The sequence below is a fragment of the Pinus tabuliformis genome, chromosome 3_1 (genome assembly GCF_031772625.1).
Source record: "Pinus tabuliformis cultivar Carrire ecotype Pingquan chromosome 3_1, CPIR1, whole genome shotgun sequence".
In the NCBI taxonomy this organism is placed as follows: Eukaryota; Viridiplantae; Streptophyta; class Pinopsida; order Pinales; family Pinaceae; genus Pinus; species Pinus tabuliformis.
This window is the reverse complement of record NC_142301.1, coordinates 715,867,663-715,892,042: the sequence shown is the minus strand read 5'-3', so window position 1 is coordinate 715,892,042 and position 24,380 is coordinate 715,867,663. Positions and strand designations below refer to the sequence as shown.

General features: G+C 37.0%; 1 protein-coding gene across 1 annotated transcript; it reads right to left on the bottom strand.

Annotated features, from left to right (window-relative positions):
- Positions 1-10: 10 nt before the first annotated feature.
- Positions 11-11,592, bottom strand: LOC149189261 (uncharacterized). The gene is made up of 2 exons (XM_089410169.1): positions 11,571-11,592; positions 11-465 (listed from the first exon to the last, which is right to left on the bottom strand). The coding sequence occupies exons 1-2, from the start codon at positions 11,590-11,592 to the stop codon at positions 11-13; spliced, it is 477 nt and encodes a 158-aa protein (XP_089266295.1).
- Between the last annotated feature and the right edge of the window lie 12,788 nt (positions 11,593-24,380).

Here is a 24,380-nt window from a genome sequence, read left to right as displayed (position 1 = left end):
TTTGCTTCTATTACTTCCGCGGCTTTCTTGCTCCACCACGACTAGCCAATCCTCGAGGATTCAGCTGCATTGAGAAAGTGAGATTACGGGATCTGTTGTCTTCAAGTGCTTGAGTGACCCAACCCAATTCAAGCTCTCCTCGCACTCGCTTCTTATTCTCTGTTAATATTGTTCTTCCCCACTGTTTTGGCAGTGAAGACATGCCAACCACATATGTTAGATCATCAATGACGTTTCGTGTTTCGTAGACTAGAAACTCTCTACGGTGTAAGATATGGTGATCCGCCAATTTGCTGAATGCCAAGAAAATGATATCAATGTCTTTCGCTAGATTTGCTTGTAGTCTGCTTCCTTCAACTAAGGCCGAATCCCAAACCTTAGCAGTGTTTATAGTGTTGGCGAGTCCTTCGAAGGCAGAGAGGTCAAAGAGACACCAAAATCCGATCTCCTGGTCTCCATCTCCGCCTGAATACAACCCTCAATTCTCATAAAAAAGAAACCTAAAATCATGCACACTGACATGCCTATTCCGTGGCATTCATATTTTCATTTTCATCTGAAAAGAAAACCAGAAAACAATTCAAACAAAAACACACAAAGACACAAATTCACAAAGAGGATTTTTCATTATTTACAAACTCAGATTACAGTTTTCAGGCATCTCAGCCTTAATCAAGAATTTCTCTAGCAACTACATTTTTTTCCCCCTCTCACACGCACGGGGTTTTCTCCTCCCTTTTTCTTGATTCACTCATGAATCCTTAAGTTATTTATACATACATTCAGTTTTAATTGATTTTTTTAACTAAAAATAGTTCATTAACCAAATCTTGTTCAAGGTTGGCCTGATTGTCCATGTGTCTCTTTCTCTAATTTTTTTTTCATCAAGGGTTTGGATGCCCCTGCATCAATATTTATCTTTCATATCATGAGGAATTGCTACCACTGGTGGTTGGTTGGTTGCTGAAGGTTGATAAGTGGTATAGACATGTGGCAAGATGGAGTGGGTATAGAAAGATTATGATTGTGGTTGGTTGGTCGCTGAAGGTTGATAAGTGGTATAGACACGTGGCAGGATGGAGTGGGTATAGATAGATGATGATGGACCAGAGAGAACCATCCCCTTAAATGAATACCTTCAACATAAATATAATTAATTTAGAGTGTAGATTCCTCATGTTTCCACATATACCATATCATTATAATTTGAAATAAGTGATAATAACCCTATAATTTAAAAATGGAGTCAACATTGATATGTGTGTGTAATTTTACTCTTGAATTTATTTTGTTGGCTTTTCACTTGTTCTTGTCTTTTTTAAATCATCTTTTCTTTTTTCTTTTTTAATTGTAATTTTTTCTTTCTTCTTATTTTTCATTTCTTTTATATTATTAATTAAATTTTCATTTATGATTTTTTATTGATCTAATTTATTAATCAATTTACTTAAATGTTTTTTTATCATTGAAGAAATCACATTTTTGGTTAAATTTTCATTTTTATTTTCATATTAATCTAATTTATTAATTGTTTCAAAATAAATGTCCTAAACGTTTATATGTTAATATGATTCTATTTTCTTCAAAAGAATTATTAGCTTTTTTCTTGAAAATATTATAACAAAGGACCAAAAGACTCAACATTATACTCTAAAGTCAAATACATTCCCTTTTGTGACATACTTCTTCTTGTAAAATTTTCCACTTCTTTCTTGATCCTTATAATAACATTTTATTATATGCTTTTGTGGATACTATTGGAGACATTTGAGACTTATTTTTAAGGGTCTTGGATAGGGATATGGGCCAGCCTCCACATGCCCAATCCTTTGGGGAAGTTACCACTTCTTTCTTGACCTTTATAAATAACCTTTTATCATATGCTTTTGTGAATACTATTGGAAATATTTGAGACTTATTTTTCAAGAGCCTTCAATAGCGATATGGGCCCCTATGGGCCAACCTTGCACTTTGTAGGCCTCCACATGTATAACGCTTCGTTTCTCCCCTGCCCCACCTCTTTATTTTCCACCATACATTTCAAATGCAAAAGAAATACCCTCTAAATAGATAATCCTTAGAGAAAATTTCCATGAGTCTATTTGGTATAATTTTAATGAAAATTACCAATCATGAACTCTTAACAATAAACAAACTATTCTAAGAGAATAATAGCACATATATAATAAACTTTGGAATCAAATACGTAAATCACTATGATGCTAATAGAAATGATCTCCACTATTAAATAGAAATTGACTTATCACAATAGCATCAACAACTACGTAATAAGTCCCCTCACTATTATTAGGAGGTAATTCTACCAATAAATGTTTGAGGTGGGGATTCAAAGCCATAATAACATCCCCATGAACTCCTAAAATGAATGTAACTTGAAATAATCACTCTTATAGACATGTGATTCTAATATCTTATGTCTATCCTAACGTGTGGATATTATATATTTCTCATAATTATATAAAACGTGAATTTTATGTTTTCTATTTTTCCAACATAGTTAAGAGTTTTAACTCTTTATTTTATTGTTAGTTAAATTCAAGATGGAAAATAAGTAAATGTATATTTGTTTAGTAATTTTTTTGTTGATGTGTTTTCATCTTACGCATTAACTCTTTATTTTATTGTTAGTTAAATTCAAGATCGAAAATAAATAAATGTGTATTTATTTTAGTAATTTTTTTTTAATGTGTTTTCATTTTAAACATTAAATAAACTGATTTTGAAATTATAAGTTTTTAAGTTAGGTATAATGTTGTAAATTTTTTTCATACTAACAAGGATGGTTTCCCTTATAAACAAAGAGAAGAAAAAATAATACTAATTTTTTTTTATCAAGTTTATTTTCTTATTTGATAGCTTTATGTATCAACTACATCTACCACATTTTTATTTTCTTATTTGATAGCGTTATGTATCAACTACACCTACCACTTAAAGGAAATCTAAAGCAAAGGTCATTCCTTTATGATATTTCTTTTTCATTCTACTTTCTACATTTAACTATATTTTTATCTTTTATTTTTTTATTATTTTATCTTATATTTTTATCTTTCACTTTTTTTATTCTTTTTATCTTTTTCCAATTAGCATTATCCATTTCAATTATTTTCTTGTTTATATATTTATCTACCTTGTATTTAATGTGGAATTTTTCATTATTTCGTGTTTGCATACTTAGCCTTTCTACTTTCAATTTTCTTTTTTTTCCTTTTCTTAACATTTCTATAATTTTTCATTTCCATTTCCAGTTGGTTTTTATATTTCTACATTTATATTTTTTGTATTTCTTATAAAAAAAACCGTATTTAGAAATATTTATAAACTATTTCTAGTTCCTACACCCAACATCTAATATCTTCATAACTCATTTGCACTATTCACACATTGTTATAACATATTTAATATTGAGCTTGAGCATTCCTTTGTGGGAAGTGCATACTCCTTGGCACACCATTTCCTCTACAGTGCTCTTTTCTCCCTCACTTTTGTACACTCTCTCTTTTGCAAAAATTTTCCATCTACATAACCGTCCCTCTTCATGACCCTTCTTTCCACAAACTTCATTCTCAATGCTTTATTGTTTAGTCAATTTTCCATTTATTTACCTTTACTTCTTCAAACATAGATTATTTTCGAAATGCATGCATCTCACCTTGGCATTATTAACATTCATTATATAATTTTTTTCCTAATTTATTTGGAATGTGTTAGGTTCCCATATTGTCTATTTTTTATCATATATTTTGTCATTATATTACCCTCTTCAACCCTTAGTTGAAAGCCTTTGCTAGTGTTTTGGCTTAATCACTCCAAAAGGTATAGAGTAACTCTCCTCATTGCTATATGTTTAATTATTCAACACGTAATCATGCTATCTTTATAATTGATCCTTGAAAGTTGATTAAGTTGCTGAACAATTGTTGAAACTGCCAACTGACAGGACTACATTTTGCAGTTGCTGAAACAACGGAAACAACGCAAACCGTGAAGCTGAAACAACAAGAACAGCATGAACCTCGAAGCTGAAACAACAAGAACAACATGTGAACTTCGAGGAATAGTTGAGATTTGCGTAACAAATCTGCATCGGCAAAGGTGTCCGACCGATTACTATATTCATCGTAATGATCATAATCCACATGACTATAACAATATTCTATTAACAAGAACTGACTTTTCTATTTTTAATACAAAGGGTTGAACCAGAATGTATAATGAAAATCTTTTGTAATAGATGTCTCCTCTATAAAGAGGAGACATCTACATTAGAGGGATATACAGAGAAAGAGGGAACAAGCTGTAACACAGAAACTGTAGTGAAGGGATGAGACTGAATCTTTTTGTAATATGGTTTATTGGCAGATGAATACAATTATGTTCTGAGTATTTTATCTTAGTTTCTGTGTTCTGGGGAATCTTGTGAGAAGGACAGGGCCCACCTTCATCACAAGATTCACCCATCTTCTTTCTGTTGTGTGTCGTGTGTATGATTTCTGTTTATATCACGAGTACTGCTTCTAATTGGTATTTTACATTTGCTGAAACTCTGTTTTCCTTTTAACTGATTGATGTTGTATATGAGTGCCTCACCGGTGATTAGGATTTACAGAGTGTATTGGTGAACTGGACAACAGAGGCAGGTGCTGAAAGTCCTTACTCTGAGGATAGGGTCGTGATCCTTTGTTGCAGGATAGCCATCACTTCCTTTTGTAGATTTGTTTTCTTTCAGTTATTTGCTCTTATTTCATTCCTGCAATAGGCTGTAACTGTTGTAACACAGAGTATGGATTTAATAGATAGTAGATTGTTTATACTATAGCTTTTAATACTATTAAGATTGAGTACATACAGTATGTAGTCACCTTTGAAATAATCAGACTTTCCCGGGTTGATAATTTATGTGGCACTCGACTGTTTTATTAATAAACAATTAAAGTGACCAACATTTTGGCGTTGTTGCCGGGGAAGGCGACTGAAGATTTAAAGAGTATTAACAATTTTCTTTTAGACATGCAGGATGCATGAGAGGACACAATAAGGTTAACCATTCAGGTGGCAAAGGCAAAGGAGGAGGAAGAAAAACTTTTATTGATGATATTATTTCAAAAGCTGAGACATCCCAGAGGTTAAGCTCTCGAAGGCCACAGACCCAACACTCTTCCCAGACAGACTATCAGACAAAGGAAGTAGTGGGACCAGAGAGGGTTATAGAACCATCAGAATATACTGAGGAACCGGTGGAAGAAGACGAACGACCAGTAGAAGAGCCAATAGAGGAAATTAAGGTGGAGGAACCAGTGCAGGACATTGAAATTCCAACAGAAAACTCCAAAGACCGGGCAAGTGCATCAGGAAAACAACCAATGGAGGATAACAATGAAGGACTTTTCGGAGGAGGTCACAGAATAGAAGGAAGGGGAGAGAATTCTCTCTCCACCTTGGAATTCCCTATTGGAGATCGCTCCAGAGGAGCAACTCCTATGAAGAATATCCCACTTTCAGCATTACCCAATTTCCATGGGTTATCCACAGAAGATCCTGATGAATTTATTTTTGAATTTGATATATTGTGTAGAAGCTATGACTATGTTAATGCTGCTCAGAAATTGAAGTTGTTTCCAGCTACATTAAAAGGGAACGCATTAAGATGGTTCATGAGCTTGGGAGCTCATGTGATTACAACATGGGACCAGATGAAGGAGAAATTTTTGGCTAAATACCAAGATTATTGTCGAACAAGAGAAAGGAAGGAGGAATTATTCAAGATGACTCAGAAGGAGGACGAAAGTCTGGAGGACTTCGTGGAAAGGCTACAGTATAACTTACAGTGATCTGATCATCCTGATATGATTAAGGATATTCTCGAGTCAATATTGCTAAAAGGGGTACAAGATGATTGTTTAGATATGCTGAATATGCTTGGAAAAGGAGACATATCTAAGGAATCCTATGATGAGATTATCAATCTCTGTAAAAGATGTTCGAGAGGAGCACCAAGCAGACCAAAGAGTAAAGATAGTACATACTCAAGAGTCTAGAAATCAGCAAGTGGAGGAGCAACACGGGCCGAAATAGGTAACTTACTTGAAGAATTTAAAACTAAAATGTTAAGCTTTTTTGCTTCAAAAATTAATACCTTGCAGGTTAAAAAGAAGCAGGAAGAAGCAGAAGCTGCTCTGGCTATTTTCTGCTCTAAATGCAGGGAAAAACACCCACTAAGGGAATGCCCCCTGGACAAGGTACCAATCTGCACTATCTGTGAAAAGGACCATGAGACTCAACAATGCACTTCTTTGCCAGGAATAAAAGCAGCACTGCAGCCAACTGAATAAGAAGTTGAAGCAGTGTACCTCCTCAGACAGAGAAGGAAATGGCAACCACGAGGACAAGGTACGAATTCTAACATGTCATTTAATCGTTGGAATAATCATTCTCATTTTCAAACAAATTACCCACCCTTCAATCAAATGCAGAACCCACACTTTAATCAAATGAATTTCCCACCCATGTAGCAACCGAATCCTCCTTTTGTTGATCCTACAATGTGGAATCCCTGGGCTCTACAGGAAACCTATTTTAATCAATGGAACCCAAATTAGACAGCTCCGCAGATCCCATTTCCAAACCAATTACCTCAGTATCAGCAATCTCTCTCCTTACCATCAAATGCTCCACCAAATAATCAGACAATGAGACCACAATTACCTGTACAACCTAACCCCAACCCAAATAATAATAAAGCTCTGCAGGTAATTGATGTTCAAAACCAACTGGTTTCTCCTATGCAATGTAATGACATTCATTTACGCTCTGGAAGAATAGTTGAACCCATTATTGATGACATTACTTCCGATTCTGATAAAGAAGAAATCGGAAAAGAAAAGTCATCTAATGCTGAAACAGTTGGATCATCCTCTAATAACAATGCTCAAACAGTTGAAACATCCTCTAAAAAGACTGCTGAAGCAGCAAAGCCACCATTCCCTGAACGTTTGGCTCTTACCAAAACACTTGAGCCACTTGCTTTTGATCTTTTATGAGAGCTGCAGAATTTATATGTTAAAATTCCACTCTTACAAGCACTGAGAGATGTACCAATTTATGCTAGAACTGTTATGGATATTTGTATTAAGAAACCTGGAAGAAAAGCTAAGGACCCCCTCACAGTTCATGTGATGGGTGATCTAGCTGCTCTAATGTCAGAAAAAATCCCTCCTGTGAAATATGGTTACCCTAGTCATCCTACGGTCACAGTACAGGTGGGAAAATCTTTTGTTTCTAGAGTTCTAGTAGATCTGGGTGCTGCAATAAACATCATGACACTTGAAACTGCACAGTTATTACAGTTAAAGGATGTAATTAGGGAAACCCCAACCATTCTAGAGCTAGCTGACCGCTCCATAATCAAACCTGAAGGAGTCATTTAAGACCTGATAATTTCAGTCGAACCTTGGAACTACCCAGCTGATTTTGTGGTGTTACAGACCAAAACAAAGTTGGGGGTCATCCATTGATTTTAGGAAGACCTTGGCTAGCTATAGTAGATGGCTTCATCAGCTGTAGGTCAGGTTCAATGACAATTTCTAATGGATGTGAAACCAAACAGCTTACTCTGTACCCTCATGCTACACCTATGATTAATAATGATAACTCTGTGTGGTTAGATTATGAGGGCGATGAGACCCAACCCATCTTGATTGTCGAACAAGCCCTAACTTTTAAGGATTCAACCAAAGATGAATTAATTAGTAGCTTTATTTATGAACCTTCTTTGGTTAACTCTGAAATACATGATCACTTGACTACAATTTTGGAATCTAAATCACAGAAAAATCTTAGAACTGAAGACTTATCTCAGACATCAGCTGACACCTCCTCCAAAAGTATAACAGTCGAAATCGAGCCTGGCAAAACATTAAATATAAACCCTAACCTAACAGATGCTGAAACACAACAGTTAATGAAGTTACTCCACAAGAATAAACAAGCATTCGCAAAGGATTACACAGATATGAAGGGAATTTCTTCTGAATTATGTACTCATCGCATTTATATTAAAGAAGGATCCCGCTGAGTTTGTCAACCCCAGCGACGAATGAATCCCAATTTAAGGGAAATTGTGAAGGAAGAACTTCAAAAACTGTTGAATGCAGGATTTATATCCTATATCTGATAGTGAATGGGTTTCACCATCAGTAATATTACCTAAGAAAAATGGGAAATGGAGAGTGTGTGTAGATTACAGAGCTCTAAATAAGGCTACTCAGAAAGATCATTTTCCCTTACCATTTATTGATCAGGTACTAGATAATTTGGCAGGTAAGAGATTCTTTTCCTTTTTGGATGGATTTAGTGGATATAATTAGATCAAGATTGCACCCCAAGATCAGGACAAGACCACTTTTACTAGTCCATGGGGGACTTTTGCCTATAGAGTTCTTCCATTTAGACTATGTAATGACCCAGCAACATTTCAAAGAGCGGTGATAGGAATTTTTTCTGATATGCTTAATGATTCCTTAGAAATATTTATGGATGACTTTACTCCTTATGATTTGACTTTTGAAGATGCTTTACAAAAACCTTGAAAAAGTACTTAAACGATGTATAGAAGCACATCTTACCTTAAGTACTGAAAAATGCCATATGATGATGAATCAAGGTATTGTATTGGGACACTTCATCTCATTCCTAGGATTTCAAGTTGATCCAGCTAAAGTAGAAGTAATTCAGACTCTGCCTATCCCTAAAACACAAACTGATGTAAGAAGTTTTTTAGGACATGCTGGATATTATAGAAGATTTATCAAGGATTTTTCTAAAATAGCTTCTCCTTTGTTTGTGTTACTTATGAAAAATGTTGAGTTTAAGTGGACTGATGGTTGTCAAAAAGAATTTAATGAACTTAAACATCAATTGCCTATAACTCCCATTTTAAGAGGACCTGACTGGGCACTCCCCTTTCATATATCCTCTGATGCTTCAGATACTGCCATTGGAGCTGTCTTGGGTCAAGAAGAAAACAATCTTCCCTATGCTATCTATTTTATTAGTAAAAATATGACCCCTGCTGAACTTAATTATACAGTCACCAAGAAAGTATTCTTAGCAGTCATTTATGCTATTAATAAGTTTCGAAATTATATTACTGGTTATACTACTTTTGTGCATACTAATCACTCGGCCATTAAATATTTAATGAACAAATCAGTTACAAATGCTCGAGCTACCAGATGGTTATTATTATTACAAGAATTTGATATCATAATTGTAGACTGACCAGGTAAAGAAAATGTAGTTGCTGATTTTCTTTCTCGGTTAAAAACTGATGAAAACATTCGAGTAGATGATTCTTTTCCTGATGAATATTTATTTGCAGTATCTGCTCACTCACCTTGGTATGCAGACATTGCCAATTACTTAGTTGCAGGGAAACTACCATCACACCTATCGCACAGAGAAAAAAGAAAGATCGTTCAACAAAGTGCTAGGTATAGCTGGATAAGTGGGTGTCTTTTTCACACAGGACTCCATCAGGAAATTCGAAGATGCATCAGAGAAGATGAAGTTTACGATATATTGAAGGCTTGCCACGATGGCCCTTGTGGAGGGAATTTTGCGGACAAGAGAACAACACATAAAGTTCTTAGAATGGGTTACTATTGGCCCTCACTTTTCAAGGACACAAAGAAATATGTTAGGGCCTGCGATAGCTGTCAAAGAATGGGCCAGCCTAATCACAGGGATGAAATGCCACTTAACCCCTAGGTAATACTTGAACCTTTTGAAAGATGGGCACTAGATTTTATAGGTCCCATCAATCCTCCATCCAATCAAAGAGTTTATATACTGGTTTGCACAAATTATATGACTAAATGGGTAGAAGCTAAGGCACTCATCAAAGCTAATGAAGAATCAGTGTTAACTTTTCTATTTGAAGAAATCTTTGTTAGGTTTGGTTTGCCTAGAGAGCTAGTTACAGATGGAGGACCTCCTTTTAATTCTCATGGCTTCAAAGGTACACTCCAGAAATATCACATTAAGCATAAAATGACTACACCTTATCACCCCCAAGCAAATGGGCAAGTAGAAAGTACAAATAAAGTCATAGAATCCATTTTAACAAAAACAGTCAAGGAGAATAGAAGGGACTGGTTTCAAAGGTTGCCTAAAGCATTATGGGCTTACAGAACTGCTTGGAGGAACACTACGAGTTTTTCACCTTACGAATTAGTTTATGGTAAAAGTGTTGTTTTTCCTCTGGAATTTGAAATAAAAACCTTAAGGACTGCTTTAGCTATTAACCTTGACTTGACTGATGCACAGATAGCTAGGTTGCAGTAGCTCCAGGAATTGGATGAAAAGAGGTTGGATGCCATCCATCAAACAACCATGATACAACAGAAAAGAACCAGGTGGCACGATAAAACTATTAAGCACAAGCAGTTCCAAAAAGGTAATTGGGCCTTACTGTATGACTCCCGTTTTGAAAATTTTCCGGGTAAATTAAGAACAAGGTGGCTAGGACCTTATGAAGTAGATACTGTTTTTCCAAATGGAACAGTCAGACTCCTAACGATTGATGATTCTAGAACACCATTATTAGTAAATGGGTATCGACTTCATTTGTATAAACAACCTATTTCTAAAGAGGATTTCAAAGCTACCTGCATGACAGACATAAACTATGCCTTTTTGGGGGAACCAGCTATCCCTCAATGCACTTAATTCCCTGTTTATGTATTTATTTTTAGATTAGATTTCTTAACTAATAATCCCTGTCAAGGGTTGCCATGTTACAATTGATTATTTTGCTGATCTTAGCTTTGGATGGTGGTTGAAAAGAAAAATTCCAATATAGGAAGAATTAATTTGCAGATTGGAAAGCATCGTTATGTCATTCATTCCCTCTTCCATTTCCCGTTGCTGAAACACCATTTCCCACTACTGAAACACCATTTCCCGTTGTTGAAACACCATTTCCCACTGCTGAAACACCATTTCCCGTCGCTGAAACACTATTTCCTGCTGCTGAAACACTATTTCCCGTTGCTAAAACGCCATTTCCCACTACTGAAACACCATTTCCTGTTGCTGAAACACCATTTCCTGTTGCTGAAACACCAAATCCCACTGCTTAAATACCAATCTTTTCCATTTTTCTAAAAACCATCAATGCCCCCATGTTTTCTCCCGAGAATGAACTATTACTGCGATAGAAACACATCATTCTTTATTCAAAGGAATCAGCCATTTATCCTGTTAATAATGTCCCTTCACTACTACCTCTGGTGAATAATAAAAACCTCGTATATAAAAACCCTCATACCTTACAAACCCTTTCTATAATGATCATTGACCTATTAAGGACGAGATAACACTTTTCGGCACAACAACCAAAGGTAATTGTAAAGGTATGCGTGTTTAAGTGTGAATATTAAATTGTAGTTAATGAGGAGATAGTTGACATGACCGCCAAAAGCATCGTACCGCCAACCATATCATTCAGCCGCAGTTGGGGGGGATTACCGAAATATTGTAATCATTACATAACACGCCGATCACCGCCATCTCTATTCCTCGCGGTTGTGTCTAATCCACCTCGTTTATACCTTATCACGTCATAATTTCATTTGCAACGTTCTGCTCTGTTTCGACCTCGGCAACTCGGCTCTGCACTCTGTATTCTGCCTAAAACAGTAACTATGGGAGGAGATGCTGTTAGACATGAACTGGGCTCGACGACATTACTGGAACTTTACCCAGACGCATACCAAATCTTTCTACAAGCAGGATGGGTGGACTATTTCAGAAGACTTCCGGATTTTGATTTACAGCAGGTCCTGGAATTTGCATGCAATTTGAGGGAGGGGTACTCTACTGTCCAAGGGGTGCGAATCCCAGTAACAGAAGAAGACATAGCGCAAGTTTCGGGGCTTCCAACCAATGGTATTCGCTGGTTCAGTAGGAAGTATCTTATTCTCAATGCACAGCAAGATTTCTTGTTACCTGGGGAGCAGGTGGAAGCCAAAGGCAGGGGTGTTGCACTTCGATCACTACCACCACCATGGCCAAAGGTTGCAGAATTCGTCAAGCATTACTTCACTTGCGAGGGCTGTTATCAGGTAGTCTACCAACACGACTTTGTTTTATTAAATCATTTGCGGCATGGTCGTATAGTAAATATGCCCTATTATCTCCTTAGATGTCTAAAAAATATGGCACACTATACTGTGAATGCAAGGCACCAATTCCTCTGCCTCATGCACCATCGTTTGGTCCAACACCTAATAAATAGAGGCTTTGCCCTACACAATCCACCTCCCCTCAATAACCCTCCCGATCAAGCTGAGGAAAATCCTCAGCAAAATGAAGAAAATTCCCAGCAAGCTGCTGAAACTCAACAACCAGCAGTAGAAACACCCCAATTGAGCACTGAAAATCTGCAGCAGTCCTCAACCCCTGATGAAACCGAACCATCCACCCCCATAGTTCATATCCCTACCGATGATTTAGACGAGGATACCCTCATCACTTTCCTTAAGAGGAAAAAGCAACAGAAAGCTGCAACCGCACTAAAAAGAAGAACCAGGGCCTCAATTAAGGAAGCTACTATTTCTAATGATTCCCCTACCCTGAGTAAAAGTCCTAGCAAGAGGAAAACTACTGTTCCCTACCTCGGCAACGAACAAGGTTGTTTGTAGCAACTGAGGCCATTATCCCAAATGTCCCTCCTATCATTTTAAATCCCCGTATCTCGCATAGCCCTGAACCTTCACCTCCTTCACCCTCAGATGCTGAAATACAGAGTGTTCACAATTTTGTGACATCATTTTTCTCAACAGAGGTAGCTACTCCACAAGAACCAGCTGCTGATACATTCAAACTAGACATCCAAGACGATATAGGACATGTGGCTGTTACACAAGAACCACCTGTTGGGGAGAAAAAAGAAGACGACCTGCATGTGGCTATTACACAAGAACCAGCCACTGACCCAACAGGTGCCACACAAGAACCACCTATTGGGGAGCAAAAAGAAGATGACCTGCATGTGGCTGTTACACAAGAACCAGCCACTGACCCAACAGGTGCCACACAAGAACCACCTGTTGGGGAGCAAGAAGAATATGCCCTAGGTGAGACTGATACACAAACTGACCCAACAGGTGATACACAAGAACCACTTGTTCAGGACGCAAATGATGAAGGTAATGTTGAACAACAATTCTCTTCTCCTTTGGAATCTGCAACTATAGAAGCCCTGGTTACTCTAGCCTCCCTACAGGAAGAAAATGAGTTCTTAAAATCAGAAATTAAGGCCTATCAGAAAGAGTTAGCAATGGCTAGGGAAGCCTATAAAAAGGAACTCAATCTGTACATGTTAGCTCAGGTAGCATCTCAAGCTGAAAAGAGTGTAGAGAAAGAGCAATACATTGAATACATGTGCAGCGAATGTGGGGATATCTATACTCAAGCGGGATATAAGATAATTGCAGTCCCATTGACTGGAGCCAGCCCTGTTATATTCAAAAAGGAACACCCTGCTGTTACACAAGAACCACCAGGGTCTTTAAGAATTTCAGAGGAAGAAACAGAACCACCCCGACCTCCCCAAGTTATTGATGAGCAAAAACTAGAATCAAAATCTTTTACAACTGTGCATATACAAACTGAACCTCCCTGTGTCATCAATGCTCATGCACAGACTTCCAGTTTTCAAGAACTAAGCAACACATGGAAGGCAGAATACGAGCTCTCCCAAGGAAAGGCATTTCAGCAACAGAAGTCATTATGGCTTAACTATGCCTATAGAAATTGGGAAGCAATGGAACAGTCTCGTGCACAACACAAGGAAAATAAGCAATTAAAAGCCAAATTGTCCCTTATCTTCGATTTGGTCCAGCGCTTACTTGCTACAAGAAAGCCTTCTTTTAATTATTATGTATTCTTGAGAGAACGCTTAGCGTTCCTCCAATTAGAAGAAATTAAGGATAGAAGACCCCACCAGGTCTCTACACCACAACAATTTATTGAGACTTTTGCAGAAGCACCAAACAATGACCAGAACTTGCTGTGTGAACTCTATCTTCATAATGAGGCTATGCCTGAAGATAGAAAGATTAATTTACTTCCTATTTGTGGTGATACTCAAATAAAATATTTTATTTCCTTTTTGGCCAACCAACTTACTTAGCATAATGCTTTTATGTCTGCAAAACAAAATGAGGAGAACTGTCTTCTCTGGATTCGTCCGGAACCACAGAATGCAGCCATCTTCCTTATGGAACATCAACGGAATCTACGAGAAACAGGGATGACCAATCATATTAGGAATCTGCAAGTAGCAGTCTTGGAAGACTGCGAACATTATGTCAAAACTAAAGGACCTTTGGCCATAAAAGCAAATGATTTATTCTGGGAACATTGTCCCATAGAAATATGGGAATATCATCCCTACAATACCCTCAATCTTCAAGCGGAAATCTCACGGATACCTGATTATGTAAAATGCATTAGACAATGTGCTGAACGGTGGATTGGTTACCATTTTCATTTCCCTCTCTTATGGCTTCCCGGAGAACAATACAAGGCTCAATTTACATTGACTAAAAAGGAAGAGTTGGCAGCATGGAAGAGACTTCAGAATGTCCAAGGGTTCAGAGACATGGTTGACAACACCTTCTACACTTACTGCATAAGAAATTTACACTGTTCAGCCCAGTATTCTGATTCCAATTCAGAGTAGACGTTGCATGCCGACATGCAACATTTTTAGTTGGGGGAATGTTAGGTTCCCATATTGTCTATTTTTGACCATATATTTTGTCATTATATTACCCTCTTCAACCCTTAGTTGAAAGCCTTTGCTAGTGTTTTGGATTAATCACTCCAAAAAGGTATAGAGTAACTCTCCTCATTGCTATATGTTTAATTATTCAGCACGTAATCATGCTATATTTATAATTGATCCTTGAAAGTTGATTAAGTTGCTGAACAATTATTGAAACTTCCAACTAGCAGGACTACATTTTGCAGTTGCTGAAATAGCGGAAACAACCCAAACCGTGAAGCTGAAACAGCAAGAACAGCATGAACCTCGAAGCTGAAATATCAAGAACAACATGTGAACTTTGAGGAACAGTTGAGATTTGTGTAACAAATCTGCATCGGCAAAGGAGTCCGACCAATTACTATATTGGTCGTAATGATCATAATCCACATGACTGTAACAATATTCTGTTAACAAGAACTGACTTTTCTATTTTTAATACAAAGGGTTGAACCAAAATGTATAATGAAAATCTTTTGTAATAGATGTCTCCTCTATAAAGAGGAGACATCTACATTAGAGGGATATACAAAGAAAGAGGGAACAAGCTGTAACACAGAAACTGTAGTGAAGGGATGAGACTGAATCTTTTTGTAATATGGTTTATTGGCAGATGAATAAAGTTTTGTTCTGAGTATTTTACCTTAGTTTTTGTGTTCTGGGGAATCTTGTGAGAAGGACAGGGCCCACCTTCATCACAAGATTCACCCATCTTCTTTCTGTTGTGTGTCGTGTGTATGATTTATGTTTATATCACGAGTACTGGTTCTAATTTGTATTTTACATTTGCTGAAACTCTGCTTTCCTTTTAATTGATTGATACTGTATATGAGCGCCTCAACGGTGATTAGGATGTACAAAGTGTATAGGTGAACTGGACAACAGAGGCAGGTGATGAAAGTCCTTACTCTGAGGATAGGGTCCTGATCCTTTATTGCAGGACAGCCATCACTTCCTTTTGCAGATTAGTTTTCCTTCAGTTATTTGTTCTTATTTCATTCCTGCAATAGGCTGTAACTACTATAACACAGAGTAGGGATTTAATAGATAGTAGAATGTTTATAATACAGCTTTTAATACTATTAAGATCAAGTACATACAGTACGTAGTCACCTTTGGAATAATTAGACTTTCCCGGGTTGATAATTTATGTGGCACTCGACTGTTTTATTAATAAACAATTAAATTGACCAACATAATGCATATTTATTACAATTGGTGTTCAACTGGACATATACTTGGATGATACTTAAAAGATATTATTTGGATAGGGTAATGCTTAGCATGATGACTAGACAGTAAGACAATAATAAAATATTATATTTTATGTATGTTATGGAAGGTTCCATGTCTCCTTCAACTTCATATAAAAATAATATAAGGAGTTCTTATTGTTAAAAATAGCAACAAGAAATCTTAATTTAATTTGTCCTTGAATTAAATTAGGAATTAAATTGAAATTATATTCTCATAGCAACTTGTAATAGTTAATCAAGAAAATTTTACTTAGTTGGCTTAGGAAATTTGAGTTGGAAGTATATCTAGAGTCATGTAGAGTGATCCATAAATTTTAGAGGTTGAGGCTGATTTCTTTTGAATTGTAAAAGTAATTCACTTTAACTAAGTTATAGTCAGTTAAACTATTTCCAAATGTTGGAGGAACTAGTAGGAGGTCTACCAGTGAGGACAGGCACCAATGTGGCTTCACTTCTCCACCAATGATCCAAGATACTTTACTTACAGATGCATCAGAATTAGATATAACAGATTTAATTAACCATGGAACTTAAAAGCACATAAATAATGCATAAATAATCAGAAGAACTCAAAAACCATGACAAGATGACTTGATTACAGATTTCATCCAATTTGCATGACGTCTCCGGGCCTTGCTCAATAGTGGGGAGGCCTTCATTCAATTAGTGACATAAAATACATAAAAGTATAAGCAACAAGCAATTACAACCCATATACCTCCAATCTGAAAAAAGGGAAGAGAATAGAGAGCCCAACTTCATAAAATAGATAGTACCAGTGAACTCTTGGCCAAAAATAGTGCACAAACGCCTATCCAAACTCCCAATTTGGATAATCGGGCCTTCTGCAACCTACCGGAACCTCTTTGCTGCTCAAGGCCAGGTCTGACCTACTCCTAGGATCAGGGTCTACTGCGTGCATGTGCTTCTGAACTATCTGCTAACTCCCCCTTCCTTTTTTCGACACAATAGTCATATATATAAGCATGGCGGCATCCCTAAAAATGAAGTTTTAACATAATAACCAAGTTTAGGCAGGCAGGATCGAGCCAAAAGCTTATGTGGCAACAACCTTATAACAATAGTGAAATCATGTTTAAACATAACAAAGCCATTAATTGCGCTCAAGGCCCGGCAGGATGTCTATTGACGCTTTTAACTATCGACAGACAATACAAAGCCAATAAAACAGACACTTTTGCGATATATGGACCTGTTAGCTTATAGAACATAATATATAATATATCGCATCTTGATCCTCCCTGCAAATCATAATCCGTGTGCAACCCATCGACATATCAACCCAAATTCAACGCTTTGCGATATGGTGGACCCGTCAAGATTTATAAACCACAACATATAAGATATCGGGTCCGGATCCTTCCCACAAATTGCAATCGGCATGGGACAGGGTGTCACTCCACGCTAGCGATCCCCTCCTACGAACAACAATTGTGATATATATCGCATCACAAATGGAATCCGTCAGGGCTGATTCATATACTTGTTACACCTCCGACCCGCGATATACAATATTGAAATCACAGTCGAGACCCTGTTGGGGCTGGCTTCTTCCTATTGCATTGATGTGCAATATGTGGAACCCAATGAAAACCTGCCACGTGGCACCCCCTCATTCGCTGATGATTTTCCATGTCATCTTCTCTTGCCGCATGGAAAAGTAAAACTCAAACTTTGACTTAATCTAGCTTCGTCATCTGGACACGAATTTGAGTGTAATTAGGATGATGAGAACTTTGATTTGATGCTAAGTTTATCCATATTCTGCCACTTTGAGTTTTGAGCCTTTTACCATGCCATTGGTACTTTTCTGAAGATCCAACAGGATGAATCCTCCAGGATCCTCTTGGATCAGTCCTCTAGGATCCTCCTAGATCAATCCTCTCCACTAAGAGATTTTGGACCACCAAAAGACTTTTCAGTCAATTGGCAAGTGAGGAAATTGCTCCCTCATGTTTTCCTTCTCCATCCATCGAGCTTTGCTCAACTGCATTCCTTTGAATCCAACACGGATATACTCCACATCTCCTCATTGTGAAGTTCTGGTTTTCAGGTCAAGTATGATATCCTCAGGAACTTATCTAGATACTTTGGTGCAAAATCATCCACTATAGGAATCTATGAAATCTCCTCGGTATCCATAATCAATGGAGGTTCATAAAGCTTCAAGTTTCCTACATTTACCACTAAGTACATCTGCATATAAGCAGGCAAGTCAAGATGAAAAGAATTGTCTCCAATCTTTGCCAATATGGTGAAGGGACCATATCGGATGGGTCTCAACTTCTTCCCTTCTCATTTCATTCTATCCTTGCTGATATGCAGCCATACCTTGTCCCAAACTTGAAACTGATGGTCAACTCGGTTCTTATCATGTTAAGGTTTATACCGATCTTGAATCTTCTCCAACTGCTCCTACTCTGCCTGATGAATCACCTATATCCGTTGAATGAACTTCCATGCTTTCTCCCTATCATCTCGTCCATTTCTATCCTCCTCTTTTGTAAATACCATGTCCAAGGGATCTTTAGGTAGATAGCCAAAACATGTCTCAAATTGTGAGATCTGTGTACATGAATGTTCTACTCAATTGTATGCATGTTACACATAAGGAAGTTGTTCATCCCACAACTTGGGATGTTTCCCACAATAGACTCGCAACAAGCATACCACAGTGTGGTTGACAATCTCTGTCTCTCCAGCGATCTGTGGATGAAATTTCGTACTTATTTTCACCTTGGTGTCCATCATTCTCCACAAGCTGGTCCAAAACTTCGCAAGAAAGCGAGACTCTCAATCTTACACAATAGATGTGGGAAACCCAAAATGGACCCAAACATGCTGAAATAAAAGGAAAGTAGACTGCTCAGTGGTGACCTGATTTTTACAAGGCATTAAAATACACATTTTTACTAAAGCGGTCCACAATGACATACAAATAATTGTGACCTTTCCTAGACATAGGAAAACCTCCTACAAAGTCCATGGACACAGTTTCCCATGGTCGACTTGGAATACAGAGTGGTGTGTAGAGCCCAAGTTTTCTATTAGTGGGCTTTGAAATAGAACACAACACACAACCCTTTACAAAGCGAGCCACAATGTTTTTCATATGGGGTCAAAAACAAAACCTCTGCAAATGACATAAATTTTTCTCAATTCGAAAATGACTAGACACCAGAGAGGTAAGAACCTCTCTAATTACATGAACCCTTTCATCACTAGGTATGTAAAGTTTGCCAAGGTGGTACAATAGATTTCCCTGCAAGTAATAATTGTCCACTTGTGATCCACGAGTCAGTTTTGATATATTTATTTAAAATCACTATCATTAGCATATTGTTCAACATAACTTTCTAATGATAAAGAAACATTTTGCAAAACTACAGATGTAGAAATAGGAGGGCGAGAAAGCATATGTGCTACTTTGTTGTTGGTGCCCTTCTTGTATCTTATCACCAAATGATACTTTTGGAGTTATCACATCCATCTGAAGTGATGAGCTTGCTGAAGCTTGGTCTGGGACTGAAGATATTGCAAGGGCTGATGATTCGTATGGATGATGGTCTCCTTGACGATCAAATAGTGTCTCCACTTCTTTACACTATGGACCAAGGCATACAACTCCTTTTCATACGTGGGATAATTCACAGAAGCCTGGGAGAAAGTCTTTGCATGGTAACATACAGGATTTCTTTGCTGCAATGAATACAATGCCCATGGCATATCCGTTGGCATCTGTTTCAATGTCAAAAGGTTGTTGAAGGTCTGGTAAGGCTAGCACTGGTGTTATGATAATCTTCTCTTTCAGTGTGTCAAAGAATTTCTATTGCTTTCCTCCCCACTGAAAGGCCTGCTTCACGCTAGTCAAGGAATGCAAGGGGGATATGATAACAAAGAAGTTCACAATGAACCTTCTCCAATGTTGTATTGTGCCTAGAAAAATTCGAACCTTTGTAACATTCATGGGCTCAGGCCAATTCATAACCACCTCCACTTTAGAGGGATCTATCCCTAATTGTCCATTACCGAAAATGTGGCCTAAATAAATCAGAGAATTCTTCCCAAATTCACACTTTGACAGTTTCAAATATTGTTTCTCATTCTTCAGAAAATGAAGCACTTTATTTATATGACACACATGTTCATCTGAGGTCCTATTGTACACAAGAATATCGTCGAGATATACAAGAACAAAATGATCAATAAAAGGCCTAAATAAATCATTCACTACCCTCATAAACGTGGTTGGAGCATTGCACATTCCGAGTGGCATCACCATCCATTCGAACAACCCCTATTTGGTTTTGAACGCAATATTCCAAACATCCTGCTCTGCAATTCTAACCTGGTGATAACCACTACGCAAATTGAGATTTGTAAAATAAACAACATTTTTCAACTAATCTAACAATTCATCAATGTGAGGGAGAGGGTATCAATTCTTCACCATGATCTTGTTCAACACCGTGTAATCTATGAACATTCTCCATGTGTCATCTTTCTTGGGTATTGTTGTATTGTTCAACAACCCCCCATTTATTGATTTAATAGTTAATATTATATTGAAATATGGGGACCTTTTAAAAAAAAACCTCCAAAAAACTTAACACTAAAGCGCTTTATTTTTCAATTCTTAGGGATAAATTTCTAAATAATATAAGTTATCTAGCCAAAAACCTTTACGACTAGTAATTATCGCTTTATCACATATCGATGGATCATGTGCATCAAAGGTTAATTAACAAACTGTGATTTGCAAATTGCGATAAGAAGGGATCAGCGTAATAAACTTATGGTATCATTAAACCTTCCATTTAAAACTAAGACTTAAATTATTTCTTGTAGAATAAAGTGCCTATCACAATCACATATCAACATTCCCAAAAAGCACAACTAACAAAACCTTTGGAATATGTGAATTGTGATATTGTGAAATAACAAGCCAAAACTCATCGCATCGCAGCCCTTACTCAAAGGCCAATATTGTGAACTATGAAAAGTTTGCGAAACAAGATATGACCTAGACCCAATGGAAGTATATGATAAATGTTATAAACTTTGGTTAAGTCCAGTGCATAGTAAAAGGTCAGTTTATGCAATAAATATTCATTCAAGAAAAATGTGCTTTAAACGATAAAATGTATGTCACTCACATCACATCTCGCAAAATTCTAAATAACTCTGAAATAACGCATAATCGAAAATTGGATATTGCGATAATCTTTATCGCAATCGCATAATTGGCATTTTGCACTTTAAACTCATCACCTTAAATTTTTTTCCTTACACGTTTGTAATGTGATGGATTAAATGAATATTAAAGGCCATGATAAAATATCTTAGTGCATATTTAATGAGTTTTAATGGCATTTATGTTTAAAATGGCTCGACGTGATTTGATATCTTTCATCTGCATTTTCGAATAAAAGCTTCTTCCTTGTCACCTTTTGGAGTTAACTATATCATTGAATTTTCACTGTCATTTTGACTCTGTGTTTATTTGATAATCTCCATTTGCTCCATTTTAGGGAACCTCCAAAGGAAACAACGTTTGAGAAGATGGAAAAGAAGGGAAAATCTATTGCATATAAGAAATCAGACATGATACCCTTCTTCTTCGGTACCACCTGCAACAAATACTGAGGAACAACATCATGGGAAGCTATGTATAAATTACTGGAAGAAGAGAAACCCAAGCCACTAGAAACAAAGGTAACAACTGATGCCGAAGAATCATATGACGCTTCCTACTTTGAGGAAACATGTTAATTTTTACACATAATAGCAGCAAGACCTAAGATATTACCATACACGTATATGGTAAAATGGGTGAGTGATGATGTAGATGTCTCAAACAGAACTTTTGGGAATTCAAGACATGAGGTCATGAGGTCTTTCACACCAGACAATCTGCGGCATATGTACCACCTACCAAAGGCAGAAAATATCTATAACAAAGATTTCCTTGAGCATTTCGCCAAAGAGAATGAGGACCCATTGGACGTTACACAGACTTGGAGGTCAGGCAGAGAAAAATTCAAACGGGAGAAATCTGGTATGTACCCGATTGCTTCCCTCTCTGCCTCACATAATTTCGCAGTTGTGATGATGTGTAGATTATTTGGTAAAGCTAATAGCACCAAATTTTCTATGGAGCGGCTTCCATTAATTGATGCAACGGTTAACGCAATAATTATGAACTGGAGACATATTTTATCAGAAAATTTAGCCATGGCTATTAGGGAATATAGACAAAAGAGAAGTGTTTCCTCAAGAATTTTTCCTCCTTTTTATATGAGTGCTTATGTTATGGACACCATTTGTTTTTTTTCTCAATTTGCACACATGGGTTGGAAGTAGATTGTATAGAACCCTCTCCCCATCCATGTATACCATAAATTTTGTGGGAATCCCAATTCAATCGCCATTTTTACAAAATCGGCCAGGGTATTATGCTACCTATTCATAAAACCATTTTTGATAAAATGGCCCCCAAGTTTTCTGAAGAAGCCATATTACATTCCAAACACGCTATTGGCCAGAGAAATAGCTTGCAAGACATCAGGGGAGGGCGGTTTAACCAAATCCTTGAGGGAACAGAATAAAGCCATTTGGCCAGCCTTCCCATTATAGTGTGGCACTTTCGCACTACATGACTATGGGCATGCATAAAAGCAAAGATTATTATGTCTTTTAAATTGGCCACAGTTCCACAGTGATAGTTTGACCCAAATCAAGTTGCTAAAGACTTTACCACTATGGTTAAAGTGAAACAATTTACTCATGAAGAGGATGCCTTTCATGACATCTTTCAAGGAGCTGAAACATTTGCATAGGTCCTACATTTAGCTTCATTCCATTTAAGCCCAGATGATATTAATGCTTTTCATGTATATAGGAATAAAAAATTGTTAAAGGTCCCATTGGACCTATTACAAATTGAACCAATAAGAGAACCAACTCCTAGCGTGAGCCTGGAGGGAATTTCAGAGGAAAATTCTGATGAGGAAATACAAGAGAAATCAACTCATGAGTCTGAACAGTCAGAAAAACAATCTCAAAATGGAGAAGGAAATCCTAATAAATATTCAAAGAAAGATACAGGGGGAAATACTGAAGAAACGACTGAACAAGCCTTTGCCAAGACACAGACAGAGGTCGGTTCCACTTCAGCTCAAACATGGAAGATGTCAGTCCTTGACTTAGACAAGGAATGGGAGAAATTAAATAATAAGCTCAAAACAGGAAAAAATATTGAGGAAACATATGATTTTTAGACCCCCAAACAGACTCAGCACAAAGCAAATCCAGAGACAACAGAGCAAGGGGATACAAGCACTCAAGATATTGAGGTTATTCCGGCTTTTCCCACATCCAAAATTGTCTTGAGAATTGAAGAGATACCTCCATTAGATATATTCTACAGTACTACTCATAAGGCTTTAGTCAAAAGACAAAAAAAGAAGAAGAAATTATACACCACAACTGTTGCAACTCTAGAAAACGAATCCATGGATGTTGTGTGGAAAGACACTCTTGTTGACCCATCAGAAAATCTTACAAAGTTGTCACAGTTTGCAGGATCTTATGCCACAACAACCATCGATAAAGAAACAAAAGCCTGACTGCTGCTAAAAGAAAAACAACAGATAATTCTTCTGCTAGAACAACAATTAGAACAAGAAAAAACTAATCAGCAAGCATACCAACAGGTAGCTCAGCTTCAGAGGGAATTCGAGCAAATGAGGTTACAACACCAGGACAGCTTATCAGAAAAGGACATGCGGATTCATAAATTCAAGCCATGGTGGATAGATTTAAAGATAACCCTCAAACTGACAAGTTCATCAAAGAAGCAATCAAACTAAATTCCCTATTAATATAGCAAGAAGAAATGTTCTGCCAGAAAATCTCACAGATTAATCCTTACTGTGAGACAAGTGATAGATTGACAAACCAAGTGATTTATATGAGATTTGAATATGAAGAAATCCATAAAAAGATTTCAGAATTTGTTGCCTGGTAGGAGTCAGATGAGGGAAGAAAGGTTGACCTACAAAAAATAAAAGAATCCCACAAAGACATTTTATTTACAGATTAGGATACATGGTTAAAATAGGCAGAAAGGGCAAAAAAGACAACAATAGGTGCAACAAGCAATATAATAGAAGTCGTTAATGAAAAACTCCACAGTGCTAACCTTATCAAAGAGTGCATACCAAGGTCTCTCCCAAATATCAAGCAAT

Excerpts from the sequence above, each read along its gene's own strand:
- LOC149189261 (XM_089410169.1), bottom strand. The coding sequence starts at position 11,592 with ATGGCGGTGATCGGCGTGTTAT. Across the intron at positions 466-11,570 it reads GGCGGTGATCGGCGTGTTAT|GCGGAGATGGAGACCAGGAG; the intron begins GTAATGATTACA and ends GGTTGTATTCAG.